The 26,823-nt window shown below is 40.4% G+C and overlaps 1 protein-coding gene across 11 annotated transcripts in view; it reads left to right on the top strand.

Moving 5' to 3' along the window:
* The first annotated feature begins 657 nt into the window (after positions 1-657).
* Positions 658-26,823, top strand: part of GRM7 (glutamate metabotropic receptor 7) — a 769,980-nt gene continuing 743,814 nt past the window's right edge. For 7 of the 11 annotated variants that reach the window (XR_004312244.1, XR_004312243.1, XR_004312246.1 and 4 more), the window contains exon 1: positions 814-1,402. Coding sequence is in view for 6 of the 11 variants with exons in the window: in XM_032458836.1 (XP_032314727.1) it covers positions 884-1,402 (519 nt within the window). In the remaining 5 variants the exon portion in view is untranslated. Of the gene's footprint in view, positions 1,403-26,823 lie in introns of all 11 variants that reach the window. The other 4 variants (XM_032458841.1, XM_032458839.1, XM_032458837.1 and 1 more) reach the window with 3 other exon arrangements.

A 26,823-nucleotide genomic window follows, 5' to 3' on the forward strand; every position in this document is an offset into this window, starting at 1 on the left:
CCTAGTGCCTTGGCCTAGAGAAGTCTTTAGGTAAAGGTTCTTTAAGTCGTCGTAAATCAGGTTCCGTGCGTTTGTGTATTTTTCTTAGGAAAAACTGGCACAGACGGATTAGAGACTGGGGTCTCCCTACTTCCCTTCATCCTTGGCGGCGTCACTTTGCGACTGCCTCACAATCCCCTAGCTGACAGCCCCAGTTCAGGTCCTCAGGGTTGGGAACAGTCAACCCCAGACATCACCAGCCTATCCCGGGGCTGATGCCATCCGTGCCTAGCATGTGCATGTGGGTGCAGGCGACCTAGCCAGAGGCTTCTCCACTGAGACGGGAGCAGGAGCTCAGCCCTCGCCTGAGACCTGCAATCCCCAGGTTCCCTGGGGAACGCGAAACTCCCAGTCCGAGGCACTCCGCCCCCCTCCCTCCTCAGCCGCCCACCCATTGCCCCCCGCCACCCTTTACCTCAGCACGCAGCCCCTCCCTGCGTGATGATGCAAACCAGTGGGGAGGGCGGGCGCTGAGAAGGGTGGGGAGAGCCAGAGAGCGAGGGAGGGTGGGAGGGAGTAGGAGGAGGAGAGGGAGCCGAACGACCATTTAAAGCGATAGCAATCCGTGCCCTCTCCCCAGTGCTGGAGAGCGCGAGCTGCAAGCCACGGAGCGCGAGCGCGGCGCGCCGGCCGGGAAACCCGAGAGCGCACGGTGCCCCAAGCTGGCAGGCGCCGTGGGACCCCCCACCCTCTCTGGCTGCCCCTCCCCGGGCGCCTCCACCCTACACGCTTGCGGGAGCCCCTGGGCTTCCCCCGAGGAGCTCACCTCAAGGGGCCCGGACCCCTGCGAGCCCGCCACCGTTCCCTCCAGCGCCGCCGCCACCACCGCAGCAGCCGGAGCAGCATGGTCCAGCTGGGAAAGCTGCTCCGCGTCCTGACTTTGATGAAGTTCCCCTGCTGCGTGCTCGAGGTGCTCCTGTGCGCGCTGGCGGCGGCGGCGCGCGGCCAGGAGATGTACGCCCCGCACTCCATCCGGATCGAGGGGGACGTCACCCTCGGGGGGCTGTTCCCGGTGCACGCGAAGGGTCCCAGCGGAGTGCCCTGCGGCGACATCAAGAGGGAGAATGGGATCCACAGGCTGGAAGCGATGCTCTACGCCCTGGACCAGATCAACAGCGATCCCAACCTGCTGCCCAACGTGACGCTGGGCGCGCGGATCCTGGACACTTGTTCCAGGGACACTTATGCGCTCGAACAGTCGCTCACTTTCGTCCAGGCGCTCATCCAGAAGGACACCTCCGACGTGCGCTGCACCAACGGCGAGCCTCCGGTTTTCGTCAAGCCGGAGAAAGTAGTTGGAGTGATTGGGGCTTCGGGGAGTTCGGTCTCCATCATGGTAGCCAACATCCTGAGGCTTTTCCAGGTAGGGGGGCGCACCCTGCGGGGCAGAGCGCGCCGTAGCTCCCCACGCTCTTGATCCTAAAAGCTGGCTTGGACTCCACGGGTGCAGGGTCAGGTCAGCCTTCGCTCATTTCCACCCTGGAGATCCTGCCGAATCCCTCCCATCCCACTCGAGGAGGTACTTTTCCCTGCTTGGTTCATTTCCCTTCCATCTCTCCCTTGTTCGCGCTCCACTCCATCCGGCTTGACATCTTGGATTTATGGCCCCATTTACAAGAAGCAATCTGCGAAAAACAAGGCGATGATTTAAATGGGTTTGCATTAGAGTGAAATATGGTCCAAAAACAGGCTTGTAAAAGTGCCGGGCTCCTGTGAGAGCCGGTTGGGCGCAAAGCATGCGAAAGATGAGAAGACGCCTTGAAACTGGGCATTTCTCAACTCCCCAGCTTCCAGTCCCAAGCCGCCCGGCGAGCCACAGCTCCCTTGGAAAATTTCGAGAAGAGCTTAGGAAGGCGCTACTTAAACGGAGGGTTAGGTCTTCACCAACACTTGGATGTTAATTGCCCATTTCTCCCTGGTCGGATTTCCCGATCTGTGGCCTGTCTCTGAGAAGGCATGGGGCAGAAGGCAAGGGGACGCTCCCCACGTGGGGATGCCACCCGCAGACCTGACCCCCAGGTGATTTCCTCTGGGCAGTTGTTTGCACCCTCTAAATTGCATTTGCAATCCGGCCACTGGCAGGAGCTGGGCGATCAGCTTTCTACTCCTGCCACTTCAGAGCGCAGAGATGAGCTCATGCTAACTGCGAGACAAAATCGCTTTCTCTGCCTCCTCCCTCCGCCCATCCTTTCCCACGACCTCCCTAGCGCATCCCCCACAACCCTAATCCTGGGCCTTTAGGACAATCCCCGGAGCCAGGCAAGAAGGCTCCTGGAAAGAGGCAAGGGCGTGCGCTAAGGCCCGGCGGTCCTCCTGCTCCGGGCGCAGGAGGGCAACGGGGAAAATGGGAGGAAGGCAGATCGGGGTAGCTGAGCGGTGGGTTCTACTGCAGTGCTCTCTCGCCGCCTGCGCCCGAAGCCTCAGCCCCACGGCTCCTGTGCTGCATTGGGTATAAATGGATGGCTTTTGGATTGAGAAATTGAGTTTTCAGGGTCGGCGTGACTGTGGGTTCCCTTCTCCTTGTTCCTCTGTGTTTCTCCCTTTGTATCTCTTTCTTTCCTACTGTCTCTTTCTCCCTGCTGTTTTCCCACTATTTTTATTTTCTCCTTTTTGATTTCTGCCTCTCTTCTCTTTTACCCCTACCTCCAAGTTTTTTGTTCAACTGATTTTGTTTGATCCTTTCCTAATGCATAGCTCTCTCCCTGCCTGGGAGCACCCAAACTCAATTAATCCCTTCTCCAGATGTTTGGCTGGCCCTGTGGCCTTATGCTCCCCCATCTAGAGACTTGGCTCCCTCTCCAGTGCTTTCCCTAATGGTGCTGGGTTTATGGAGGGGACCCCTTATGAGATTCAAGCTGTCACTGCATCAGCTCCCAGGAGTGTGAAGTTTGTGTTTGTGAGGCGGCAGTCTGGTATGGCCCCTGTGATCCTCTGATCATCCCTTACACCTCCTGAGTGAGCCATCATGGAGAGCTCTCGATGTTTGCAAACCCAAAAGTGCTTTGGGGGCAGCCTTCACCTTGAGTTGATGCTTTCAGGAAGAGCCTGGGTTGTAAGCAAAACCCAGAAGCACTTCCTTTACCTCTGAGTTGAGAACTGGACAACTTGAGGAGGCAGTGTTGCAGGCAGGGATGAGGCCAGAGGTCACCTGAGAACCACTGGGTAACTCACAGCATTTTCTCTGGAGCCTGGGGGTTGAAGGCACATGTGCTGTTTCCCATTTCTTAATTATTTTGCTGCCTGTTTCTCTCTTCACTCAGAGCTTGGGCAGCACTGCAGATGGGTCTGCTTGCCTGCCTAAAAAAGAGCGAAATCTTAAAGTCAAGAGAGAGATCGCAGACTAGGCTGAAGGATTGTGTTTGCTGGAAAAGATTCCAGGGGGAGCTGATTGCTTCTCTGGCAGTGTGGACCTGAGCCACTTGCAAGGAAAGAAAACGCTTGCCTTATGCTTAGTTCCCCCATTCCCTGGGTTGGAAAGGAAAGGAACTGAATGCCAGTGTTAGCCGTGTGGGTTGGGACCAAAACCATTCACAGAAAACACTGTCATTTTCCTCTAATTTGCAAATTGCAGCTATTCATGTTGGATTGAACAGCTGAGGGAAAAAGAACCCCCAGTTTTCACCTGCCTTTATTGAGAAGAGGCTGGTAGTGGGAGGAATGCACCAACTTGTAGCTTGTGCTGCAAGCTGGATATAACCCGTGGTGTGGGCATCCTGGTTAACCATTGCTTGTGCTGGACTGTATAGAGATAGATTCCAACCATCTCTTCCAGTAGCCTTTTTTTGCATGTGATCTTAGAAGCACCTGGCATGTGAGTCCAATCCCCAGTTTCCTAGACTCTTTAAGTATGCAAAATGAATAGAGAGAATAGTGGAACACAGACCCATTGTTCAAAGGCACAATTTAGGGAGAGAGGAAAAGAACAGCAGGTGAATCTTCTCTGGGGTTGCAGGGTTCAACTCAACTAAGATTGCCCTATATAAAAGAAACTCCTCTAAATGATAGAATTCTTAGCTCTCCAGAGATTTGAGTTTTCTTCTCCCTGGCCCTGTGGGTTGCTGTGGGGACCATACCAAACCTATCATTTGAGATATAAATTTATGGTGAGATAAACGTCTGTCTAGGCTTGGGGGAAGGAATACTTAGTGACTTAAATGAGGGATGCTAAGCACTGGGGGGCAGGAGGGAGTAATGAGATAGTAATAGATGTAACAAATGCCACCGCTGCCAGCAAAGCCTGGAATGAAGTTCTTTCCTGAAAATTAGGACCTGGGCAAGAATGACTCCTCAGATGTAAATAGGGTCTATGACTTTGAGTTCTTATCTGTCTGCTGGTGGAGAGCAAAGACAGGAACTATTCAAGTCTTTCTCTCTCTCCTCTATGTGCACACTGAACTGGTTAGTCAGTGACATGTCAGAGGACAGGAATCATATCCAGGGGATCTTTCGAATCCAGGAATTTGAGGCTAATGAAATTAGTGTGTGGCCAGGGCTCTGCCAACTAGAATTAAGTCACTGCAACCGCCCTGCAATGCATTTTCAGCCTCAAAGAAGCATTAGGGAGGAATTTCTGGAGATTTGTTTCTGAGCCTGTACAAAATAATACTCTCCTAATGCTAAGAAAGATTAAATGTAAATTAATATTGACCATGAGTAACATATTTAAAAACTAATCACTGAGTAGGGATTGCTTAAAGTGGAGAGCTTATATAATATGGTGTCCAAAGAATAAATCTCCCTTGACCACAGTTTCATGGGCTATAAGTAAGATATATTATAGTGGAAAGTAATGGGAACGCTTTTATTCAAGGCTTCTCTGCTATTGACTTGAGAGCAAACACTCTGAGAGTATAAATTACTCTTGCTACGTCCTGACTCTGAATGAACAATATTTCATGTGCAGTGACATGGTCTAAACTATAGACTTGGAATTGAATGGAATCTGTTTCAATTGTTTTGTTCTCTCAAGAGCAGCTAGATAGAAAAAGTGGTCAACTTGACCCTTGTGGGAGCATATTGCAAATGTCAACCTGTGGACCTTGTACCATAAATGGAAATACATTTGTCAATTTGCAGATGTTTACCTTCCATTCATTGAAACTTGGATATACTCTCAAACTTTGGAGGCAACAATTTATACATGAGTACCTAGTTTTCTTCCTTTCTTCTTTCTCTCCTCTCCCTCTCTCTTTCTCTATCTTATGTAATTGGATAGAACTGGGCACCTAGGATGATGTGGTGTTACTATAGTGGGAAATAAGAAAAAAAACTTTAACTTACTTTTTAAAAAAAATTTCATAAATATAGGTGTCAGTGCCATTTGGAATAGTCTCTATGACAATTTCTGTCTCCAAATTTACTGTGTTTCAGGAAATTTACCTAACAGATGGTGAGTGGGCAATTTTTAAAGGGGCATCTTTTAAAAGAGCACAGAGGGAAGGAGTAGAGACAGGCACATACTATATTTGAAGATACCGCCACATGTATCTTATGTATACATACTGTACAATTAAGATGTCTTTGGACATTTTTGTCTTCAAGAATACTTGAGATAATGGATGTCTTTACGTCAGTTTCATAAACATTTAGGGTTTAACAAGTCACAAGTGCTGCATTTCTTTTATATATAAATTGTGTCATGGATTTAAAAGACCGTACCCAGATTACACAACGTATACTGTGGCCTCAATCCTGCCATTAATTACCTGTGTTTCCCTGAGTAAGTCACTTAATTTTTCTAGGCTTCATTTTTCTTACCTGATTATTTTCTTTTAAATAAATGTGGTTTGTTGAAGTCTCTAATCTCTGTGTCATAGTTTAGGATGGACAAAACCTGTTCTTGTCATACTTCTATGACATGGTATTTCCAGATCCAACTTTGGATTTTGAGTGAGTTTGGGGCAACTTTTAAAGGACATTTCCACCCAGCTATTTCAGTTAACATCAATCTAGCTGATTTCCCATACTCAAAGACTTTTCCCATATTTTTTTACCAGTGTGGTCCTTAGTCATATATATCAAGGCTGGTGGTGAGAAAAGTGACCTGCTGGGTCAGCTTACTACATGGTCACATGATGCAGGGCAGGGAGTAAGGACTGTGGATTTTACAGAAGCAGATACAGTCTTCTTTATCCAATGTCCTGTCCACTTTCATCTTGCAAAAACAGCAGGCTTTTCTTGGAGAACTGCCAGATAATGACATCCTGCCTCCTCCCTGGCTCCAGGATGGATGAGTCACCAGGGACTGAGCTCCAGCAGAGCAGGTGGTTGGCTCAGGTGTAGGCATCTGACCTTGGCTAAGCCTATCAGACTCCTCCCCAAGACTTTCCTGTCAGAGAAAAATGGAAAAATGGTCTTTCCTCTCTGGAATTTCTAAGCTGGGGAGATAGGACCCTGGGACTCTCAGTGACCATCCTGCACAAGAAGAGACTTTCTGAAAATAAAGTCTTGCAGAGGTAAGCAGGGCTGAGTGATGGAACCCTGTTGATGTTCTGGAACTCCCACACCACATCCAGCTGACTCTGAATATGGCTGCATCCCTGAATTTTTCAGTACTCGTTTGTTGAAGTGGTTCTTGTTGTTGTTGTTGTTGTTGTTGTTGTTGTTGTTGTTGTTGTTGTTGTTTTGTTTTTAAATTGCCTTAGACTCTTTTCAGTTTGTTTTCAATCACGTGCAGTAGAAAGCACCATAGCTACAATAGCTAGCTTCCTACATTCATGGCAGGTTTGCTGACTGGCATTCCTTAAGTGAAAAATAATAGCTCATGTTTTCTTTAAATTAAATCCTTCTAGTCCAAGTTTGGGATACTCAGAACTCTGCATCCTTTCCCACTCTTTCCAACATTTACTCTATTATCTTTAAGCATTTGTGACCATGTCTTTCCTGTCTTGATGCAGTTGGGAGAGGGTAGATACTTCTGGTATAAACTGCAGCCTGTAAACCTCCTATTTGGAAGCTTTAGAACCACACTTGATTCCTTTCATTAAAACATATCCTCTGTTGATGTCTCCAGAGCACAGAAGCATTTTCATGGCATAATGGAGTACAAAATACATTAAGCCTAACTCTACTTCTCACCCTCTTTTACTTTAAGTAGGTAAAAAAGAACAATCTCGAACACATTTCCCCAACAGTTAAACTGCATATATGATTACTAATTAGAACACATTTATGCAACATATAGCTAGACTAAGTAATTAATGGCCCTTTGGCCAGGTGGCACAGTAAATATATATGTTCTATGCACTTAGTTAATAACAAAACATAAAATCTTTTTTACAGGGAAATGATTATCTGAGAAGAGTATTGTGCCAGCATACTTTATATTATGATATTTTATGTTTGACAAGTGATCATTCAATTACATTTACCGCTAAATGTTTCTTGGATCGAGTTATTAAATTATAAGGCCAAAAGTAAAATGATGTGAAATTACAGTGATATAGGACACATATTTCATTTTATAAGAATAGAAATTCTAGTTTCTTTTCAGTACTTCTAGTAGTGACTACAGTACTAATTTGAGCCCTTCCCATGAGCCACTATGCCATGTACATTTACTCCTTACTGTAGTTCTGTAAAGAGGATATAATACTCCACACTGTACAACTGAAGAAAGTGATCTTTGTAGCCCCAAGTCACAGAGCTCATAAGTGACGAAGTCTAGATTCAAATTTAGATTTGCCTGACAGTGCCCAGGTTGTTAACTGCTGTTCATACTGCTCATTGTTGCACCAATAAAGAGGTGCTTAAATTAATTAAAGATGTGCTTTACCCTGAAATTGTAGTGGTTTAAAGACATCAAGGTCGCCCATTGCTTAGCCACATCTGTTTACAGAAAGAAATAACGCTTTATTTCACTTCTAAATCAAGATTAATTCTGTAGGTCCATGGAAACTTGAGCACACAAATCCTTAACTCCAAATGAAAGATGTTTGTTCTCCATTATTCAACTGGTAGCCCTGTACAGAGCAATAAATACATAGTAGACTTTTCATTCAAATAAATGAGAAGAGATGTTTCTTCTTGTCCTGATTCAGTGCCCATCATTATGGATTATGATGGTTCTTCCTAAACTTTATTTCATTTACTCCACTCTACCAACCTCAAGTGAGGAAATCTGTCATTCAGATAGATGTGCAAGCTGAGGGGACTGTATTAATACAATTGCTGAAAGTCAAGTTGATAGAGCACAGGAAATACATCCTAATAAATGCAGCATTAATGTTTGTGTGGGCCATGGAGTGAAGGGTCGGAGAATTTTCTGTTTAATGGATTATTTTGCCTCTTGCTATGAAAGTGCTGCGGCTTAATAGTTTGATAATTGGTCACTTACAGAATTCTCTGTCTCTGGGTGTGTTTTCTCCACTCTGCTGTCGCCGATCCCTTCTCTTGTTCTTGGTGGAAGATAGCAACTAAGCCATTACAGAGGGCTCAGCCTGCCTCTCGGAGTTATTGTTTAGATGAAAATATTTCCATTTGTTAAAGTATTATTTAAATGTTTATCTTAAACTTAACTGTGTTCTGAAAGTATTAGCACAGGCAGACATAATGGGGGATGTTTTCCAGGAGAAACCATACTTTTACCAAAGGAATTTTCAGAATTTTCATGTCAGGATTAAGAATCAAATTCTGGAGTTAGAGAGACTGCAGTTTAAATTCATACTCACCACTTACTACCAGTCTCATCTTGATCAAACAGGTAACACACCTCTCATCAATTTCCTTATCTTTGAATTGGCAGTAAGAGAGACGCGCCTCATAGAGTAACATCAAAGCATGTCTGATAGAATCATCAGAAGGATTGCACAAAATATGCATGGAAATGTTTTAGCGCTGAGTTTAGCATGTGATTAGTGTTCAATACATTTAAAAGCTATTATTTTATAAGTATTACGCTATCTTTAAATATCGCTATAGCTTAAATGTCGCTGTTGCTAAATTTGCTGTAAAATTACCATAATAATCCGTGATGAATTCACTCTTCTCTGTTTCCTTTGTTTAAATGGAAAATAGATAGATAGACAGATAGATAGGTGTTTTTTACATAGATGTATATATGCATGTCTTTCTATATATATACAGAGAGAGAGAGAGAAAGAAATAAACACTTTAGTGTTACTGTTGGGTGGAATGACAGTTTCCATGGCACTGATTAAAATAAGTCATGAATTACATGGACTTAAGATAATAGAGAGGCTAAGAGACTTGAAGTTAGCCATCCCCAAGTTTGAATTCCATTGTGACCTTTTTTAGCTGCAGAACCTTTAGGAAGTTTAGCTTTTTGAGCTTTACTACTAGTTTCCTCATCTGTATTTTTTCCAGAAATATATATTAAGCATATCAAGCATCTTCTTTGTGTACTGTTGTACGTGCTTGAACATATCAATGAACAAAATAGACAAGAACTTTTATTTTCTCTATCTCTGTCTGTCTCCCTCCCTCTCTCTTTACACTCTTATGTGGAAACAGATGGACATTATAAATAAATCCTATGCTATGTTACAAGTTGACGGGCACTACGGGATAAGGAAAACAATGTGAAGGCTGCTGAGGAACCTTGGGTTGGGAATGCTAGAGGGGTGTGCAGGTGGGTTCTATTTTTAAATAGGGTAGTCAGGGTGGATTTCATAAGTTGCCGTTTGAGCAAAGACTTGAAGTGAGGGAGTTGTCAGAATGGATTAGGGGGAGACCACTCTCTGGGAGTGGGAACAACCGATACCAAAACTCGAAGGCAGAATATGCCTGGCAGCTTGGAGGAACATCAGGAAGGCCACCCTGGCAGACTTGATCACTGTGGAGGAAGGGGCAGCAGGAGGGCTTGAGGTCAGATATATGATTGGATAGTTGGGGTAAGTCCTCAGAGACCATCATACGCTTTTTGTCTTTTATTCTAAGTGTAGGCAGACAGGGGTAGGATTTAAGCAGAGGTGTGACATGATGTGTCTCTTGTTTTAAAAGAATAACTGTATCTGTGGTACTGAGTATAGAGGAGAGAGCAGAATCAGGGTGAATCTCAGGAGGCGATTACAGGAGTCTACAAGGTACATGTCAGTGGCTTCTGCCAGGCTGTTAGCAGCTGGTGTTCCCACAAGTGGTACACTGGGAAGACTGTGACATTTCCTGGCGGATTGAATGTAAGAATGGAAAGGAAGAAAGAGGACAAGGGTAAATCCAAATCATGGGGCCTGGGCAACTGGAAAGGTGAGGTTACTACCACCTAAGATAGAGCACATTTGGGGGATTAAAGATTAGTTTTGGAGGCATTAGGTTTGAGATGTTTTCTTGACATCCAACTAGAGATGCTGAATGCACAGCTGAATATACAAATCTGCGGTTCTGAATAAAAGTCTGAACTAAAGATACATTTTAATAAAATGGTGATATTAAGAATAATTACACGGAAGTGCTGTTTTAAAGATGAAGTAATATAATTAACACTCTGTCTTCTCAAAACATTGAATGACTATTAGCTAAAGCAATTATCCGAAATGAAAAAAATACCTATAGTTTGTTTTTGCAATGAAACTAAATAAAATGGTGTCACGACTATTTCAGTATTATTTGTGACACATTGTTTTAGTTAAGATACCATAAGTACAAACATTTAGAATAAACATTTCAGCCTCCTACTTTTCACTCTGATAGTGTAGTTGTAACCATCTTTTGGAAGGCTTACGTTAGTTGTGATAGGGTCACTTTTCAATTAGAAGAATTCTGAACTGTCTAGTGCAACTTTATATATGTATAATTATTTTATACCTCATCAGACTCAGTTGAGAATTTGCATTACTGACATATGAGTTTAATCATATGAGTTTAATCGGTTACCCAGGTATTCAAGGAAAAATAGATACTTGTCCATCTCTACTTTGAACAATTTCACCAGACATTCCTGCATCTTCTTTTCACTTTACAATTGAAAACATGGCAAGGGAAATATTATCTTACTGGTTTTGAGTTCCCCTTAGGTCTCTGCAACTCCTTAAACAGCCTTTGTAGCTTAACCAAAATTCTGTTCCATATTCATTCCGCCACCAGATATTGGTCTAAGCCTGCACTTAACACTAAAAAATGCATGACCACGTTGTCTCTACACATCTATAATTTTATGTTAACACTATCATTATGTAAGCTATATTTTAATTGTAATTATAACAAATTTTATATCAACACACATCCATTTCTAGTGTTCATCTAGTTTTCACAGGGAGAGCAGCACGTAGTAAATTTTATCAAAATATAGCATCTGAAGAATAGGACAGAGGGTAATTGTGTAATTCTGTATTCACTATAATTAAGTTCAGTGGAGTTGGCATAATAGAATTAAGATTAAAAAAAAGACATTGAAGTACCATGGCTCCCTCTCATAACACACCCTCTTCACATCAGAGAGCAGAGATTTAGCATCTTTCTGTACAGAAATGGACAAAGAAAGAGACCAGAGGATGACTGACAGGGGTGAATAGGATGGAAGTATGAAAAGCAACATAGAAATGAACTATTGCTCTTGGATTTAGTAGGTGGGGAAAGGTACCAGCGTGTATGCTACTGGGACCACATTTTCCCAAATAGTTAAGCCTAGTATCAACTATGCTGTCCCATCTTCCTCATAAGCAAGGATATACTTTTGTTAGTCAAATCTTTGTTTCCTGTTGCTTGATAGTTGGTTCAAAAGGTTATCACAGAGCTGCATCTTATGAGCAAATACATTGTTTTGAAATGATTAAAACTCAATAAAGAGTGGCAACTCCAAGCTTGCTCTCTCTTGATGTCGGACTATTTTAAGTTTGAGGTCCAGGACTGGGTAATGGGAAAAAGTCATTGGAATTTTTCTGTCTTCAGGAGGCACTATAGCATAATGATTAGGAGTGTATATGCTGGACAGAGTTCAAATCCCTGCTTTCCACTTGCTAACCCTACTTTTTTGGGTAATTTACCTGACTACCTGGACCTCAACATTCCTGTCTATAAAATGATGATAATATTATTCCATCCTCATAGGACTGGGTTTCAAGGTTAAAATGAAGTTACTTTTGCCAAGCACTTAATACAATGCCTAGAGCTCAGTAAAGTCTAATAATAATAATTGTTATTATTATCACAATGCCAAATGCTGTTTTCCCTATGCCTCGTTCCATTATCTCCTGTCTTGTTTCTGTTCGAGCATAGAGTTGTCACGGAGCATTTTTTCCTCTGGTGTCTGACCCCTAGTCATCAGGGTGATTGGACCACAACCCATCATTCATTGCTGCTCATTGAAACAGTCCCTATTTTGAAAAGGGAAGTTGGATGTTGAGGTCAAACAGGGTCAAGGAGAAGTAATTTCTCTTCTTCACCCAGGGGGCTGAGTGGAACATTCAAGTCTCAGAAGAGAATCAGACAAAGGGCAGTATGCTTAATTTCATACTTCAGTGTGAAGAACAAGTCAGACAGAATGAATTTGAACTCATTTCCATCATGTACTGACTGTGGGATCTTAGGTGCTTTTATAACCCCTCTAAGCCCTACTTGACATCTGAAAGGAGTAACAATAACAGGACCTACCAGACAACAGTGTTCTAATAAGTGAGTAAATCCTTTGAAAGCATTCAGCATGTTGTTTCGCATATAGTAAGCTCTTAATCAATTTTAGCTCCTTTGAGTACTACCACTACTAATATTATTAAGTAGTTGAGTGAATTTGAGGCCCTTTCTTTTCTTAAATTGCACACAATCATATGGGCAACCAGCCTACATTTATCAAGCATTGCTTTTTAGGTAAAGCCTCATGAACCCAGGGGTGCTTTAACTCTGCTCCTAGTCAGAGCCTGTTCTGGGGGGTGGACTCAACACTGACCAGTACCGCCATCATCTTTCCATCATTGTCACTGCACTAACCATACCTAGCACCTTGTGTTCCAGGCACCGAACTTAGCCCTGTGTATGCACTGTATCACGTTCTCACAGCCAGGTAGGAGACATGATCACCATCCCCAATTTAAAGATACTGAGATGTTGAAAAGGTAAGAAGGTTGACCCACAGCAAGAGATGGAGACAGGATATTCAAGCCCCTACCTCTCTGACCCTAAGGGCTCTTAAATATTATTACACTACATCCTGGCAAGAAAATCTGCTTCCAGCCATTCTGGTGAGAGTAGAAAGATTCTTAGTTCCCATGTTACTCGATTCCCCATGGCACTGTAACCTCAGTACCAGGAGGGAGAGAAAGTGACCTCTTCAGAGACCAGCCAACGGGCACCTACAGCCTTCTGCCTTGCCCAAATCAACTAACCAACACTTTATTTCCTTCTTAAGAATCCCCACATATTCCTTTGGTATTCACCTTGGCCTTTTAGTATTCTGACATTCCGCCCATGACTCACCCACTCTATTTAATGTTAATTTATTGAGGTCAAGTATAAGGTCTTACTCATCCTGAAGTACAGTTATCCCCTGTAGCATCTGACTGTGCTGTTCTTCTTCTAGGACACCTGCAGATACTTATCTGCATTTTGTTAAATTGTTCTTGTCAGTAGTACATCAAAGGTTATACAGAAGATGCTTTATTATAAGCATTTACTTACATTTCTAGCTGGTTACTTTTTGCAGGACTATTATAGAGGTTATGGATCTTCAGGAAATTTTTTAAAGATTTAGTTTGTCATATTATTTTTATATATAATGATAAATCTGAGTTTTCTCTATCAAACCTATGAGCATTCACTGGCTTGTAACTTAGCTTGTAGATGATCTGTTGTTGACTTCTCCATTTACAATCATATTTGCTCCTGGCAGTGATGGGGTTTGGAGGGGAAGGTACATCTTAGGGCCATAAATTGATTTTGCAGAAAACTAACAAAGAACTAAAGTCATGTCACATTTCTGCATTTTTCCACATTTTCTATAGTAAGCATTTATTATTTGACGAGAAAAAAAAGTTTCCAAAAAACTTAAAAGTGACTCTGCTTAAATGCAATGTTCACTCAGAAAACTTCTCTACTTAGCAACTTGTACTCATGATCATTTTATTTTTATAATTCCATTCATTCAGGAAGTTTAAAACTATTTTCAAAATGTTTATCCTAATTTGTTTTTCTTCTTCTTCTTCTTCTTAACAGGAAGAGGGTAGGCTGAATGGAAGAAAGTCATTATGACCCCTGAGGCCAGGCCCTGAGTTTTTTTTTTTTTTCATCTCTCCCCTATTCATATTTGCTAATGTCTTGAGTGCTTACTAGGTACAAATTACCTGACTGACCATTGCAAATTAATCATACCATTTAATCCCCTGATGATCATATAATCAAAGTATGTATTATTATGATGTCCTATAATGCACACATGGAACAGAGCCTCAGAAATAGTTTTTTGCTCATTCAAATATGGTAGACTTGGAATTTGAACTCAGGTGTGTTTCACTCCTAAATCATTCTTGGTGATTTTTACCACTGAATTAGTTGTATAACTTTGTGAGAGCAAAGTATATAGTTTCTAAAATTTCCTCAGCTCTAACATTTGATAATTAAGTTTTTGTCTGATTGCACACTTAACAGTAGGGAGGAATGCCAGCCTGTTGAATGGAATTTTTCTCAAACAAGTCAGTTATATGACAAAAGTTTATTCATTCATTCATTCAGCATATAGTGAATGTTTGCTATGTGTAAAGGCAGTTTAGATATCACAGTAGGGTGAGCGCTCCCCCCCACCCCGGCAGTCAGAGAAGACTTGGACTGGTTTGCCTGGTATGGAAGGGGATTTGGTGCTGGGAGCCGAGTTTGTTCCCACTGACAAAACCAAGAGCTACTCAGATAAGTCCACAGGCATCTTGATGCCATGGTCCATCAGCACACATGCATCTTACCATTTTTGCCTGGGATTAATAATATAGAGGCTTTGGATTTGGATATGGAAAAATGGGTGCAATTATGGGCTTGTTAATGCTATGTGTATATGGACATCATGTATCATCAGCAGCTCCCTCCCATTGCCCTCTACCCTGCTTTGTGTAAACTAAACAAGTACCTTCTTATCTCACTTGTGGATAAGCTCTTGACAATGGCACTAGGGCCTCCCCTGGTAAGACATTATTGGCTAAACCAGTGGTGTCTCAACTATGCTCATTAAACAACCCTCGGGGTAGACTGACATTCCACCGCTAAGAGTAGAAAAATGGTGTTCTTTAGAATTCATGGGGAAAAAAATAGGCCACCAGATATGCTTTCCTTAATTTGTAATTGTTCATCCATATATCAACAGTTGTTATATATGTGTGTATATATACACTTCGTTCATATATATGAATGATTTAAATTCGAGGATATACATACATATATATAAATACATACGTAGATTTAAGTTTTGGCTTCTGCTAGTAAGTAGCAAATGAAGATATTAGCAGATCCACACACACAGCAGGGAAATAACCAGTCATATTTAATTCAATAGCTTGATTTTTTTTAGATTTGTGGCTATGATTTTGTATGTGCAGGTATGTTTGCTGCAGAAAATATTTCTGCCACTTTACACAAAATTAAATTCATTTAACACCAATATAGCATGTCTCAAATGTCTTAGTACAGTTTTAATCTTTAATAGCATCAGAAGTATGGAATTAGAAACATATCCAAAAAATCACTTGAAGGTATAATTGCTTTAATTTTCCTTATAGTTTTGAGACTTTAGAAAAATAAGTATTTAATTGTATTTATTTGTTTCTGTCTCTCTAAGGATGGCAAATACCAAAATACATTTTTTAAAGTTAATATTAAAAATGTTACTCAAAATGATCAAAAGAAAGGAAGTGGCAAAGAAATTAAAAAATTTAAACTTTCAAAGGGTGCTTTTTTGTGAGTGTGTAGTATTTCTTCTTCTGAAGGAATTAATCTGGAAACTCTGCTAAGACTCTTGAGATACTTGTTTAATGAGCCCCTACTTGGTGCCTGAGATTGTAGTGTACCCTAGAGGTTCTAGAATTAGCATAAGAAAAATAATAATACAAACAACAACAACAAATCTTCACAGTCCTTCCTTGCAAGGAGGTGAAGTCCACTGGGAAAACAGACAAGTGAACCACACATTCAAAATGGCAGTGATTCTCAAACATGAATGTGCAGAAGAATCATGACAGGTATGCTAACCAGGAACAATTGCTGGACCCCTTCTCCAACTGGTCAAGTATAATAAGGTCCTGGAAACTCTATTTTTGATAAACATGTCCAGGAGAGTCTGAGCAGATGTTCTCAGCTGTCCTCAACCTTTAGTGAGTATCAGATATGCCTGAGAGTATTGTTAAAACACAGATTGCTGGGTTCCAACCCCAGAGTTTTCTGGATCAGTAGGCTTGTAGTTCTAACCAGATCCCAGGTATTGCTGCTGTTGCTTTCACAGGAACCACAGTTTGAGAACCGCCTTCCCAAACTCTGCAGTATGGGATTGTGTGTACCATCAATGAGACGTGCACAGAGAACCATGGCGGGGGGTGAGGCGGGGGGGCAGCAAAGGGAGTCTACCCTAAACTAGCCAAAAGTAACAATAATAGCTAGAATTGATTGACACAAGAAAAATTATAAAATATTTTTTTCTGCATTTGCTCATTTAATCCTTTCAGTGAGGTATGTCAGTGCTACTTAGTGTTCTTGTTTTATGGAGGAGTCCAGAGAAGGTAATTATGTGTCCAAGTCCTAAACTGGAAAGTAGCACGTTAAGAATTCAAGTCTGGGAGGGGTGGGTATAGCTCAGTGATAGAGAACATGCATAGGGTCCTGGGTTAATCCCCACTACCTCCATTAAAAAAAAAAAAAAGAATTCAAGTCCAGGAAGTCTGATTCCAGAGCTCACACTCTTATCTATTCTGCTTGTGGAGAGGAGTGCAAGGTTATCAGTGAAGGCTCCCTGTGGGGACTGGCCTCTGAGTGTAGACAGAAGGATGAGTGGACATAAATGTGTTACCCATTTGTGTGTGTGTGTGGTGGAGGCGGGTATCAGGGCTTCCAGAAGAACCAGCCCTCCCCACTCATCTTTCTACCCTAAGCATATCTGATTACTAAGAGTCTAGAACTGGAGTATGACTATGGGATACTGAAAAGGGTTCTAGAAAGCTGAGGTTAGAATTCCCTATCAGTTAGTAATTAAGAGACAGTAAGACTTCACTTACTTTCCACATGTAGCAGGAAGTTTGGAGATAGTCCCTGTAGTGTTAGCCCAGCTACTGAAGAGCACCACCAGGGGACTAGTTTGCCTACATCTTCCAGCTGTCACATCTCTAGCATGTCCCTGCCACCCCCGTAGTCGCATGGTGACTCCTGAATCTACGATAGTATTCCAACCATTCAGGCAGGAAGAAAGAAAAGACAGTGGGGAAAAGGCAGTGTCTAAATCAGGGAGCAAATTATTTGCCACAAACGGTCAGCAGGCTTCCACTTACATCTCATCAGCTGGGGCTTTAAACTGGCCACCTTAGCCTTAAGGATAGCAAGGTCTCCTAAACCAGGGCTCTGACAGTAGGGAATAAGGAGGGAGTGTTACTAATTAGGTGGCCACCTGTGTCTGCACAGATTTCCTCCCCACTATCCCACCCAAATATTGTCCCCAAACTCCATTTTATTTCATCTATTTTACTTTAAAGAATGGATGGGAAGCATTACTTATCTGTAAATAGCCTCTTAGGAAGGGTACAATTATATAATTATACAACCCCCTGGAGAGTTCCTTTCTTCTAAAAACTCTTTGAAAAACTGTTCAAGGTTAGGGACATTTTGATCTTAATTTAGTAACTTGAAGTTTATTATCCTGGAATGACATCCTCTCTCTGCAGATGTTCTGTCAGGCTTTAGAAAATTCTGGAAGGAGTGGACAGAGAAGTTTTACGGTACATGTGTAAGTAATAAGCATCTCTTCGAAATAAGATCCATTTAGGGACCAGTAGGCATTTCATGTCTTTGCTGCTTTTTCCTTCTCTCTGCATTTTCACAGATTTTTCTTTCCAAAATGCCTTTGAGCAAAGCTGTTAGATACCACCCATCCATTTCTTCTGTCTGAATTTGTTATAACTAAACATCCTTCAGCATGCTGCCTCTCCTTTGTTTTTGTCAAAAGCATTTCTCTGGGTTCTCACCCTTCTTTTCATCTCATGTTTGGACTCACATCTCAAAATAAAGCAACAGTCTTCTATGACTTATCTGTAAATTTAAGAACCTGCCTTTGCGAAAAAAAAAAAGTAGATAAGGCAACTGAGGTTTAAAGAAAGAAATGCATTACTTAAACACTAAGTGATAAAGTGTGAACCTCAGCGGAAGTACATTTCTCACTCACTCAGTCGTTCAGTATGGACTTTGGTGGTTTGAGGGTCAGTTTTCTGCTCAGCGGTTCAGGGACCCACCACCTTCATCATGTGGCTGTACATTTGTCTCATAAGGGAAAGGAGAGAGGAATTTGCCAGCTCAGTTATCAAGTCATTATCCTTCAGACATAAACACTTCAGATCACCTCTGGTCACATTCTTTGGGATGGAACCAAACCCAGATGCAAGTGGAGATGGAGAATGAATGCTGTTCCTGGCTTAGTTCTAGTGATGCTTCTACCATCTGGAGGAGCTAATTAAAGTCTAGCTAACAGCTGCTCATTCCTGCCACGCTGAGCGATTAGCTTAAGAAACAATGGATTAAGTATGCGTGTGTATATGTGTGTATTTTAGTATAAGCGGACACCTGGGGCTTCTACCTTGTGAAAAGAGTACACATTGCCTCTTGTTGCTCTCTTTCCTAGTTCAAGGTCCTGCTGTCGATTTCCCTTCTTCCTGCAACCCCACCCTCACCTCAGTCTCATATGAAAAGTGTGAAAGAAATTATTTCAAAGTTTCCAGTGCTTTTAAAGGTAACAGAATACTCAGACCCTAACAGTTTTACTCTGTGAAACGTTTACCGATCTCAAAAGGTGAATTTGTGAAAAGTAAAATTAGATTGATACAAAAAAAAGGACTGATTTTTCTTTTACACAAATACCCGGAGATATTATGTAAAATAAATGGAAAATTAGAGGAATCTAAAACTTTTTGTTGAAAATTAAAATAGTTTTCATTGTAAAAGTAACACAAACTTACTGCAGGACACTCTAAAAAGTGAAAGGATTTAAAGAAAAAAGTAAATACATCAAAATCCCAATTCTGATCAATCATCTCTTTTTTTTGAGGGTATCTTCTGAGACTTTTTTGTGAGGGGGTGCATATAAATAACAATGCAAGCATAAAATATCTTTGATTATTATAACAAACCACAGAATCATTCTATAACATTTTTTACTTAGCAATATAAGCATGATTCCATATCACCTAACAGAAATCTGCATCCTAATTTTTAATGATTGAACAGCATTCTGTTACTTATTTAACCAGTCTCTACTGCTCAACATTTAGATTATTACTGTTTTGCTTCTCTAAATGATGAGAGAAACATCCTTGTTCATATGTCTTTGAGCATTTCTTTATTTCCTTAGAATGGATTTCTAGAACTTGACTGACTGCTTGTCAGTTCTGGTACTGTCTTCCAGAAATGTGACACTACATTACCTCTCTGCTAGCAATTATCATCCAGTGTAGTTTCTTGCAGACATCAGTACCAGTATTACTATTTTAATACTAGTATTATCAATTTTTAAAAATCTTTGCCATTCTAATGAGCAAAATATAACACCTGAATCATTTTATTTGTATTTCTTTGATTCATGATAGCAAAATTGAATATACTTTCATGGATTTTTTGACTGTTAATAGTTTTTCTTTTGTAACTTTATGACCTCTATCCATTTTTCTTCATTGATTTATAACAATTTTTATATATCAGTGTGTTCTTATATGTTTGTTATAAGTACAGTTTGTTTTCTTTTTTTATTTACTTATTTTTATTTTGTGTGTCAAACTTCTTCGATATCGTCAAGTCCATTCAGAAACCTTTTGATACACAAAAACATGGAAAATCCCTCTCTTGCATTTTGTAATTTGTTTCTTTTTGGGCAGTATAGGAATGTTAATCCTTATTTCATCTTACGATTGGAAAGAATTGGTTCCCTCTGAAAGGGATTAAAGGGATCCATGGTTCCCTGATGCAGGAATGGAGATTTATAGGGTAGGCTGTGTCTACAGAAGAGAAGGCCATAAACCCCACTCCATTGGTGGTTGCCTTATTTATAAAAATGGCATTTAAGGTTGTATGCCTGCCATCATATAAGCAAAATTAATTTTTAGCATGAAATACTAATATTAGTTAGGATAGTCTAGAAGAGGCTAGTAGCAGGAAGTGACAGGTTATGGGAGTGGGGCATAACCTGTTTCCCCCAGAACAGCTAGAACTTTAAACTCTGGGACTCCTGCTTGATCTGGTCAGCCTGGGTAGTATGGAAACTACAGAGAGTCCTACATCGAGCAGAGGTGATCTGGAAACAGAGAGTCCTACATCGAGTAGAGGTGATCAGTCCATGGTCTGAGGACTTGAATCTCCCCACACAATCCTTAAAGTCAGGGTGAGACAAAATGCCAGTACAGATTATATTGATGACAGTACCAGTGAGGTGACATTGAGTGCTTTAAATGACCCAACATGTTTTTGCATTGTGCTGTCCATTAGTAAATGGGCAAAGCCATTTGACAGATGTACCTGGTGCAGTGAATGAATCTGACACTCGTATTTTGAAAAACTGAAATTGTATCCATTTTTCAAGAACGCTGGCTACTTGTTCTGCTTTATTCCCCCAGAGAGACCCAGATGACATTGCAGGCAGTAAGATATTACCACATTTCACCCCTGGAGCTGTCCAAAAATTGAAGAAGCTGCCTCATCAGTAGTTAGCTCCTTGTCACCGAGAATATAAAAGTAGATTTGTATGAGTAATGAATTAAAGAGACTGTAATGTGTACAACTGTTGCATTCACTAAGGCATCCACCTTATTCTAAAGAAATCCTAACAATATATTAGAACAATTTTTAATATTTTTATTTGATTAGCCATAATCGTCTAATTATAGCATCCATCCCCATTTTGACCATTAAAACTTGTCCTTATTTTCTTGTAACCTAGTCATGTGGTCTTGGACAAGGCACTAATCTGCTTGGATACAATATTCTTTTATATGAAATAGAAACAGTATTATATACTTTGAAAAGGACTGCAGAAAAATGAGCTCTAATGTTTACAGAGTGCCTAGTATGTAGCCTGGCCCATAATAACTACTTGATTCATTGCAGATATTGTTAGTTTCAGTTTTAATTTATTTCCAAACTTTGCTTTTTATTTCTGGAATTCTAAAATTTCTTCTGAGAGTAGAGGACCTTTGGCAACTCCGAAAGCTGTTCGGGCTCCTCCAATAATCTACTACTACCCCTTACTTCTATCCGTAGATCATTTATGCTAGTGGACTCTTTAGATCTTTGATTTGATGACTCCAAATTGATGATAAACTATGTGGAGGTTCAGTATAAACCTGGAAATATGGATGGATTTCCCTGCCCAGTGTGAATGTGGGGAAGGCATTAATCCCACATTATAAAGGGGGTGAAGAACAACGGACTTGAGGAAACTCTGGGCTGGGAGGTGAGAAGTCTCATTCCCTGCTCTTTTTATCCCATAGCTGCCCACAGAGGCTTTTTATGTTTTGCAGCATGAATTTGCACCTTAATACCCTTGCAGTTAGAAGTATAGTATACCACATAAATAATATCTAGTAAGCATTATAGTCATGGTTAGAATACATACCATTATTTAATAATTCCTTTGTGTTAAGCATTTTACAGCATAACATATTGAGGGATACTGTATTTCAATGATTAAGAATATAGTTTTCTGAGCCAGATAATCTTGAGTTGGAATCTCACTTTTAATACCTCTTTTTTTCCAGTTTTTTTGAGGTATAATTGACAAAGTTATATTTAAAGTGTACATCATGATGATTTGATATACATATACATTGTGAAAGGATTCTTTTCATTGTATTAATTAATACATCCAATACCTCATGTATTTACCTTTTTTGAGTGTGAGGGATAGAAGAACCTTTAACTTCTACTCTTCCAGCAAATTCCAGTTATACAATATGGCATTATCAACTGCAGTCACCATGTTATACGTTGGAGCCTATAACTGAAAGTTTGTACCCTTTTACCAGCCTCTCTATTTTTGCCATCCCCAGCCCCTGGCAACAACTTTTCTACTCTGTTTCTATAAGTTAGACTTTTTTTTTTTTTTAGATTCCTTATATAAATGATACCATTCAGTATTTGTCTATTTGTCTGGCTTACTGCATTGGCAAAATGCCTTCAAGTTTCACCTATATTATTGTCAATGATTTTAAGGCTGAATAATATTCCGTTAACTCTTAACTGAGTGGCTTTTGGTACATTGCTTATGCTTTATAAGCCTCGGGGCTTTTTTTTCCCCTCTTCTTAGAAAAGTGTACTAAAAGGTTCTTTTTTTTTTTTTTTTTTTTTTTTTAAATTTATTTTCTGGGGTAGGGAGATAATTAGGTTTATGTATTTATTTATTTAGAGGAGGTACTGGGGATTGAACCCAGGACCTCATACATACCAGCATGTGCTCTAGAGCGTGAGCTATATCCTCCCCCTACTGACAGTTTATTTTCTGATATGTAGAATGTTTGTTGAATCAACAAATGCTTAGTTGAGATAATAAATGTGACACAATGCCATAATAATATTAGTTAATACTCTCCATGTTTATTTTACAATAAATTGTGTAATAAGTAACAATAATAAAATGGTGCTACTCGTAGTTTTAGAAAATGTTTAGGATCTGCCAGGCACTTGTATTATCCATTTCATTTGTACCACAAGCTACCTGTGGGTATTGTCTTCCACATTTTTGTTTTAAGAGAAAATTGAAGTTTAGAAAGATTGAGTAACTTGCTCAAGATGTGAACTCAGGTCTGAATCACTCCAAATATAGGTCCTTAACTACTCCATGTCTTTAATTCCATATCTGAATTTGTTTGTTGTTGTCATTTTTAACCTTCCAAGCATCTGATCTGAAATTATTTTTTTTATTTGGGGAATTTTCCACTCTGTGAGTCGGTGAGAAACAGAGCCTTTCGCCCATTATACAAGCTGAAAATACCAGATACATTGTTTACTCTCATGCTCAGTCTCCCTTAGAGCTGGAAGACAGCCAGGTGACCTGGGTTTGGTCATTTGCACCCCTGTCCTGGATTTTGAATTAGAAATAAATGACACAAAGAACAAAGACAGCAGTGATGGGTTGGCCACCAGGATCCTGTTCTTGTCATGTAAGCAAGGCCAGCGGGGATTTAAAACACCACTTGGGTGTGATCCTCTAACTGCAGTGGCATAGCCTTGGATTCTGGTTGTTTAGTCTGCTTCTGGTTACTGACACCTAAACAGTAAACTTCCAACAATTTCCTTTTCTGCTCAAATCAGCTGTACTGGTTCCTGTTGCTTGCAAATAAGAACTTTCCTGATATACAGTGGTGACCTACTTATCCAGGCAGATGTAACACCATCCCGGCAGGGGCAGAGGGCAGGAAAGTTTCTTGAACATCTGAACAAGAAGAAAAAGGCCTAAGAAGGAAGAATTGAAGCTACTTCTTCTTGTGTTTTAATTTTATCTGCAGCCACTTCTGTTTCACAGACCACATGCTAAGGACCATGTCTCTTCACCTATTACAGACAGGCGGGGCAGACCCAGGGCTTCCCACCAGAGGCCTGCTGAACTGGACCATGGATAGTCTAGGATGTGAAAAGCTTCACTCAGTGTCCTCGTCTCTTTGCACATTGTTCCTCTCTTTGGGAGGCAACTTCTGTGTGTGACAAGAATATGCTTAACCAAGATATATAGATGGACAGAGGTGAAAGATTCTGAAATTAGCTACAGAAAAATAAAAAGTATAAGGACCTATATTTTCTGTCATTTGACGGTGTTAGAACCCCACTAGAATGGGAGCCTTGAAAGGAAAGGTGTGTATGGCCCAGGGAATGTTGGATGTCCATGTGGCAGTATGTCCTTGACCTGTCATCATGATGATGATGATGGTAGTAGCATCAGTAGCATTTCAACATTTCTTGGGTGAAAGGCGCGTTATCTTAATGATCTTTTATCTCCACGACAACTCTGTGATGTAGGAAATACTATTTCAGTATCTTCAAGTTTAAAAAAAAAAATTAAGAATTTACCCTAGATCACAATTGGGTGGTAGAACAACCAGAACTGGACACTCGCTCTTCCTGAACCCCTAGCCTTTGATCTTAGCAATAGTATTGCCCGAGGCCAAGCTGTTTAAATGTTGCCAAAACAATGAAATACGTCCATCCTCCTGACAGATTCTCACTCAGAAACTCTGGAGTTAAGTGCAGAGCTCTGAGTGTGACTGTCTTTTCTGACAATAGATAGCATGAAAGAAGTTGCTTTAAAGTTTATTTGCATATTGCACTACAATGTCCTATCTGTGATTGGTTAGCCCTCCCGTAACTCTCTAAGGCAAGTCTTAATCCCATTTCTAATCTGACTCATCTCTTGTATAATATTTGACCTAATTGAGGCAATTATCTTTGTTCTTTCCCACAAGCACAAATTGAACATCCAAAACATGCTTACCATCTTGTGAATATATTCCCTTAGTTACTTTGCAGCTGCATAAGAGTGAGAGAGAAAAAAAAACAAATATGAAATACGGTCATCACTTTTTATATGCTTTATGTTGTTAATCCCTCTTAGCATTTACTAACACTCACTTATTTGTATACTTTTTTGGTATAGCAGTTTGTTCACACAGCAGTTTTGCATATGGCTTACTATTCATATTTTATTTTAATAACACTAATAATTATGGACTATTGACAAAGTTACCAGACCCTACATTCTCATTTTGAAATCATGAAAATAAGGGGAGAAAGTGGAAAATCTAAATGTATATTTTCATTGGTGGGATGAGGGGCTACCTTAATATCACTACTTCAGCTTTCCCTTCAAATGGTGTGTTCTGTCCTCCCTGCATAGGGGCGACTTCCTTTAGGTTAATAGTAGTCTTGAGGGCAAGCCTAAGAAGAGGAAAAGGAGAACTTTTTGGTTGTGGTAAAATCAAGCACATTTTTTCCTTGGTTATGAGGCAGATTCTTGAAACATTCACACTGTAAGTTCCGCAGTGAAAATTTTCCCACTTACAGATAGAACTTCCCACAAAATTCTGAGAAGTGTTGTTAGTAGAGAGAGGTGCTGAGTACACCCATTTCATTTTTCCCTCTGCCTTTTTTTCTTCTTGCTCTATTGATATTAAAATCTACAGTGGAATCACATATTAAGCAGTCTAGGAAATCTATATGACATTTGATCTAAATCTTCAAAGCACATCTTAGATGAGGATGCTACGAAAGGAAAAAAAAATCTAGAAATATCCCTGTGATCAAACGTACTAAAATAACAAAAGCAAATCTTATTTCTAACTAATGAAATACCACTCCTTAAGTGATACTATTATGACAGAAAAGAAACGTATGTATCTACTGTCTCTATCCTAAAACTGCGAAGGAGTGAGGACAAATGAACTAAAAACAATTATTTTGGATTCCAGTTGTAGTTTTTAGTCGCCATACTTCTTCACAGGCTTTCTGAAGCACTGTAGTTCATTTACTATCACCACTAAATATGCAGTTATGTAGATTTATTTTAAAAATTATTATCAAATATATATACTTTAAAGTGATTTATATAAATGTATTTATATTATTATTCTCCTTAAGTAAATCAAAATATAGACTAGCTTTTTCTTTTACGGCTTAAAAAATATTCCAACTTATTCACGTATTAGGTGTCTACTGAGTGCCAGGCACTCCACTAGACAGTAAAGATACTGTATTAAAAGTGGAAAAGGTCCTTGATCTCCATAACTGATACTTTTATAAAAGAGATACTGAGTCCAACTAACTCACAGTTTCTTTGCAACAGAGCTTTCTATGAGTCTTGTGAATTAGGAATCTTGGAGGAGGAGATGTTGTGGACAACAGGTTCCAAATTTGTTTAAAATAAATCCTTTCCTTCCCAGAGTGTCTCATAGAATTTGTGATCCATTGAACACACTTTTAGAGACACTAGTATTCTGTAGTGGTTAGTTAATTGTTTTCTGTTAAGCAACTATATACTGAATCTGACATTATTCTGGAATTTTGGAGGATACATTGATGTACATGGCCACTGTGATGATAAGAGAGCCCAGTTTAGTTAGAAAGGGAAGGCACAGGAGATATAACTTAATGTAACAAAGAAATTCACACACACATACATGTATTTATAACAAATTACTATTTACATGGTACACAGTGTCTTCTGAAGAAGATACAGTTGTTTTTGACTTCGAATCTCACAGGAGGTGTCAGAAAGAAGGTGGATTATGAGCTGGGCAGAATTTCAGTAAGTTTATTTGGTTCTGGCTGTAGGATAAAATCAGGTATTTTCACTGGTCAGTCTGACCTTGATGGAACAGCCTTCCATCTGGCGGTAACAGTATGACCAAATATGCAGAGGACCTGGGAGGTATTGAAGTATTTAATTTATCCAGGGTCTGGAAAGGCACATCTCAAGTGAAATGCAGGTATAACAGAGACCAATGCCCTTTGCTTTGTATACAGCTTTGATTCTATAACATGCAACAATGTAGTGCTCTGTTTAGTATTGTCGTTATCCAAGAGGGTTCTTATCAACAGGAGTAGAAATGAAAGGCCTGTTTTCCTGTGTTTCTGCCCTATGTTCATGAACCAGAGAAGGTACCAACATCACTGACCTTGTCTCACGGATCT

Source organism: Camelus ferus, chromosome 17 (genome assembly GCF_009834535.1).
Source record: "Camelus ferus isolate YT-003-E chromosome 17, BCGSAC_Cfer_1.0, whole genome shotgun sequence".
NCBI classification, from domain to species: Eukaryota; Metazoa; Chordata; class Mammalia; order Artiodactyla; family Camelidae; genus Camelus; species Camelus ferus.